The sequence below is a fragment of the Impatiens glandulifera genome, chromosome 1 (genome assembly GCF_907164915.1).
Source record: "Impatiens glandulifera chromosome 1, dImpGla2.1, whole genome shotgun sequence".
NCBI classification, from domain to species: domain Eukaryota; kingdom Viridiplantae; phylum Streptophyta; class Magnoliopsida; order Ericales; family Balsaminaceae; genus Impatiens; species Impatiens glandulifera.
Window position 1 is genome coordinate 69,502,169 of NC_061862.1, and position 5,594 is coordinate 69,507,762.

General features: G+C 32.0%; 2 protein-coding genes across 2 annotated transcripts; one reads left to right on the plus strand and one right to left on the minus strand.

Annotated features, from left to right (window-relative positions):
- Positions 1-562: 562 nt before the first annotated feature.
- LOC124921350 lies at positions 563-2,934 on the plus strand. Its single transcript, XM_047461999.1, has 3 exons — positions 563-673; positions 1,852-2,083; positions 2,518-2,934. Exons 2-3 carry the CDS (start codon positions 1,883-1,885, stop codon positions 2,701-2,703), a joined length of 387 nt encoding a protein of 128 aa, XP_047317955.1. The 5' UTR covers positions 563-673; positions 1,852-1,882; the 3' UTR covers positions 2,704-2,934.
- Positions 2,935-3,828: 894 nt separating this feature from the next.
- On the minus strand, positions 3,829-5,240 carry LOC124921351 (protein RADIALIS-like 3). The gene has a single exon (XM_047462000.1). It carries the CDS (start codon positions 4,793-4,795, stop codon positions 4,538-4,540), a length of 258 nt encoding a protein of 85 aa, XP_047317956.1. The 5' UTR covers positions 4,796-5,240; the 3' UTR covers positions 3,829-4,537.
- Positions 5,241-5,594: the final 354 nt, after the last annotated feature.

Consider the following 5,594-nt stretch of genomic DNA (forward strand, 5'->3'; position numbering starts at 1 on the left):
ATATATATATAGATTAGCTACATTAATTTATTTATTCAAATATATTTTTTTAAAATTTTAAATATAATTTTTGTTTTTCAATAAAATCATATAAAATTTAAAATTCAAATTATTTGTAAACTTTTAAAATCGTAAAATATTATTATCATAAATTTAAAATAATAAAATTAACATAGTTGAAGAGTTTAAGTAACCTCTCAAATAATAAAATAGTAAGATTTAAAAGTTAATTTAAATTTTAATAGTTTTTGTTAAATTTCTTTAATTAAAATTAAAATAAGAAACTCATTCATATAATTAAAATGGTAAGAGTTAATTTTCAATGAGTTTGATATGAAACTAAAATATGGATAATAAAATAAAAGTAATATCACGTTTTAAAATATATTTTAAATACATAAAAAGAGTCTTTTATATATATATATATATATTATTATTATAAATTAAAATTAAAAAATAAAAGTGCTTTAATTCTGGAATCTGGACCAACTTTATTTTATTTTTGGTCAGTTGGACCTCATTTAAAGCCCATTCCAGCCCATGAATTAGGAATCAAACAAAGCCCGTTTCTTCTTTTAAGAAGAAAAAGATCGAGAAGTCTAAGATTTATTGCTTGAGCTCCAAGCGGCCGGAGCGAGGAATCTGAATTGAAGCAGCAGCAGCAAGAATTCGGGTAATCAATTAGTTTATCCAATCTCTCTATAAGATTCTCCTCCATTCACTGTTAGGGTTTAGTTTAATTTGATGTTCAAATGATGAGATCTCAGTTATTGCTTAGAAATTGTTTAGCACGTTTACTGTGATGTTCTTATCTGTTTCAATTCCTGCAATACGTTGACCACGAACAACTAATTTCTGCAATAGATTCATTATTATGCATTACTGTTTGGTGGACCTACTCGGCCACGCTTTTGTTACTCTAGTTAATTGTCATTTCTAATATCTGATTCATAGAAGAAACAAAAATTAAAAAGAAGAGTGGAACATGTATACTGCTTCATCTCAATGTTGCTTTGAAATAGGTTTAACCTAACTTTATTTACTAGATTATTAGAAGATGTTTCAGGTGTGGTAGTAGCCTAGTAGACATGATTCTTTGAGCATAAAATGGAATTCAGTCTTTCAAAAGAAAAATTAAGTTATGAAATTATTAATTAGTCTTGGCCTGAAATGCCTTTGAGGAGCCGTGAGTTTTGTATTGAGGAAATTCGAAAGAAGATAGTAGAATGAGTGAGCAGTTGCTCTTCAAAGAATTTCGACGGTCTTGCTCACAGCATTTGCATGGACGTGATAAAATTAAAAAAATAAAAGGACACCAGGTTCAATCCCAGTTCCAAGTTGCAGTCGTGTTTGGGTTATCACGTTGAGGTATCGAATTTGAATAAAATTCTAACACAGGAATTTGATTGTAGGTTTGATAACTGACAGAACGATCTTTGACAATAGGTTTTTAATTATAGTTTTATTAATTTAGTCATATTAATTTTGTTGAACGAGCGTATGATCAGATTAGAGTCTAATGGAAGTAATAATGTTGAACTTATGATAAAATTAGAGTCTAATGGAAGTAATTATGTTGAACGTATGATAAGAGTTTCATCTCATGAAATTTGTCGCATCTTGTTCTACTTCTAAAATGAAACTTAGATTTGTCGATTTTCAATAACACACTTTTCAAGCTTAGAAATTTGCATAGAATTTTTTGAACTATTTTTAAGACTTACTTGTCAACATCATGTTAAAAACCGCACAATAATACCAAATGTATTGTGTTTAGAATCAAATGGGGGTTATGGCAATGTGCATTGTGCTAGCCTTCACTAAGAGATGCACTAATTTGTGATTTCACAGTTTGTGATTCTGCGACGGCGGGAAGGAAACCATGTCGTTTCTGTGGGAAAAGAGTGGGACGTGGAGATGGATAGTGAGGAAAACGAGAGACTCGACGCCCTTCTTTGTCACCTTTGCAACGATATGCGGTGTGATTCCTGGATTCATTGGCTATCAAGTTATGCAGTTCACCAACTCTCGCAATGAACAGCTCGAAGCAGAACTCCGCCGCAACGCCCGCCCCGATTCCCTTGTAGACATTCTTCCTCTTTCTCTCTTTTTTACATGGGTCAACTTGAATGCGCTTGTTTATCTAAGATATTGTTGATCAAGATGCAAAATAATCAGATTTAGGGTTTCATTAAAAAACTGTTGATATTTTGCTGATTTTTTAGAATACACTGCATTTTCTGTTAGTGGTAAAACATGAGAATCCAACACCATATATAAATCAATAAGTTTATTACTCCTAGCTCTGATCCTAATATATGGAACAAAACCCTGTTCTGTTAAGACTATAAGAGCCTTCATTCTAATAGTTCAACATCATCATTGCAGGGTTATATATGTCTTCTTTTGTTCTGCATTAGACATATGTGCTCTGTGACATTTATGCACTCCTACCTACTGTTTCCAATAAATAATTTTTTCGATTTTTTTTTGGAATTGATTGGATTGTGAAACTAGATAATGGGGAAAGTAAATAAAGAGAGGCTTGCAGAATATCTGGGTGAACTGCAGAGAAAAGAGAACACAAATGACCGATACGTGGCTGCTCTAAGAGGAGAGACTTTGACAAGGAACCCTTATGCAGGGGAGACTCAACCAATTCCAAAGGTAAACAATGCGGAAACTAAGAAACAAGGCGAGTAGTTGTTATTATATTGATAATACATACCCCCACTTGATTTTGTAGTTTGTTGTGATGAATTTTCTTTACAAACAAATTCTAAGGTTGCTAATAAGTTCAGTATATATATGGTCTTTTCAGCCTTTCAATGTAAAAGTAGTGCTGAATGACCCAATTTCAGTGTTTGGTTAAACCAGTTTTCCGAATTTTTGGCTCGATTCTGTGGATTATTGAGGTTTATTCGGTTCATATGACTCCAATTTGTGCTCAATTCAAATTGATTTCCCTTGTGCCCTCATGGCCATACTCAAGGAGGTTTCTTTTCCAATTATCTCTGAATTTTTTAGGTTTTGTAATATTTGAGATTTATAAATGTTGATTCAACTTGGGGTTTGATTAAACAAAAATATTTTTATTGATTTATATTAGTGAATATTTCATAAAGTGGGATCATATTAAAAATCAAGATTTTTTTGGAAATTAATATTTTGTCACGATTATCATCCCAAACATTTTGTTTTTATTTTGTATAAAATACCAAATATGTGACAAGATTTAAATAGAATTTTGTAATGGTTAAAAAAAAATCATCAATATTTATTTCGGATATTTTTTTTTTGTTATGGTTAAAAATTGTAAAAAAATATGTAAAATTGTGATAAAATTTTAAATTAATAAAATTGTTAAACAATATGTAAAATCTTGATAAATTTCTAAATTAGAAATAAAAAATAAATGGTTCTTTCAGTAATTGAGAGGTAAATTTGATATCTAACTATAAGTTGAGGATCCTATTTGACCTTCTTTCCAAATAGTCAGTCTGTCACTTAATAATACCAGGTCAGCCATCATCATCTTCTTCAAGCAAATGTCTGTCTGTATATTCTAAGACTATTTCTTCACTCTGTCCGACTAAACGTATTGTACACTGTTGCTAGATCATTCAAATGTCGGTGACTGACTGACTGATCTAAAGATGGAATTGTTAACCCTATCATTTTTTCAGAGCTTGATACACTTCTTCTTCAAATGTTTAGGCATTAATAACTGTTAATGAAATCTTTGAATATTTTTTCTTAATTCTTCTGTTTGTAATCTAGGGTTGTCAGTGATGAATGATTAGCTTTCCAATGTACATGAGATCTTTAGATTTTACAATAAGGATTATACAGCAAAAGGAAAGATGAATTTTCCTTATTACAGAGAGAGCTGAAATTTTGATTAAGTAGAGAAGACATGATGATGAATTGCTGTAATTTCTTTATGAATTGATTAATTAATAGTACTTGGGGATTCAGTATAGGATGTCACTTTGGCTGTCTTTATCCAGTATCTTCCAAAATCCAAACCTGTTGAAATTATATGCAGAGTTAAGAAAATGCAGGATACAGTATACCAGTACAAAAGAAGAAAAAAGAGAGTATATATTGCCTGTAATGGAAAGGGAGTGATGAATAAACGAGAGGATAGAATGGCCCTATGCATATGATTGGATTTTCCATAAAGATATGGTTTAGATATTATGTGGATTTTTATTGTAGATCTGAAACTAAGATAAGTTGAAGTAGTGACCCACTAAAATCGTACCTTTTGTGTTACAACACATATTTTACTTACAGGGCCAAAATATACTTTGTCCTATTGTTGTTGACACATGGTAGTTAGACTTGGACCACATTAACTTAAACTCAAACTAGACAGAATAAATTAAATATGTCGTGTTCATGCATGTCCCATATTCCTGTTTCAACTATACAGATTCAATGAATGCAAGTTAAAATTTGCATGCTTCATTTTCTTTCTTTTTTCTTGCTAGCAAATGAATATATAAAACGATTACTACATTACCTATGCTTCTTAACCATGTGGCCTTAACGGTTTGTTGCTTCCATTTTCTCTGTAATATGGAAATGGGACGTGACCTGACTCGATAGTCCAGAGATCCTCCAGAAGGATTTCGTAGTGCCTTTTGACTTCTTCTGGTGATTTACCTCCAACTGCTTTGGCTACATTCTTCCATCGGTCAGGTGTATCCTTATCATACACAGCCAAAGCCTTTTCAAATAGTTTGTTTTGCTTGGCAGACCATGAAGAAGAAATGCAGTTTGATGCCATAAATATAAAATGACCAAGTCTTTTGGGAGTGACTTTTTGCTAATGGTTACTTGAAGATTAACCAACTGAAATGAGAGGGATTGTAATTTGCATGGGAAACTAGATATGAAGGAGGGTTTGCTTATAAACTTGAGGAAGAGGTGGTGGGGTCAAGCCAGTTGGCGAATATATCCCCTTTGAAATATATAGAATACAGAGTGACAAGTTCCCTTGTGAACCACAAGGTGAAGTAAGCCAGTGAAAGATAATTCAAAGTAGGAATGTGGCATAAAATGTTCCACATTAACACCTCTCATCCTTAGTACAGTTTTTCTGTCTATGGTCACTTCTAACAGATTAGGTTTTCGTGTCAAGTGATTTAAAACCCGACAAAGTATCAGCTTGCTAGTGGTGAGGAGATATAGTCTATCCCAGTTCTCTTTATTTCGCAGTTTATAAGTTTTCTTTTTCTCCTTTATTGCTAATTCCTTTATTTATTTATTTATTATTATTTATCTTGTGTCCTGTCATGGCTGTGGGGTGGGGGGTCATGCTGGCATCCTTCATTAAAAAAAAAAAAATTGTGTCCTTTTAGAGGGTTTTTCTGTACATCAACATGAGAGGAATTTCAGTTTTGTAATATGGCCAATGGACCATCTTCCTCTTACCTAGATAGGAAAGTTAGGCAATAGTCCTCTTACTAATATTATTAAAGTGGGAAACTCATGGCTAAGAATCAAGTTCTGATTCCTGGGAAAGATTGAAAGATAGAAGATGCTGTTAGTCAAAAGATTCTGTTCAATTGAAATATGCTTCTGAA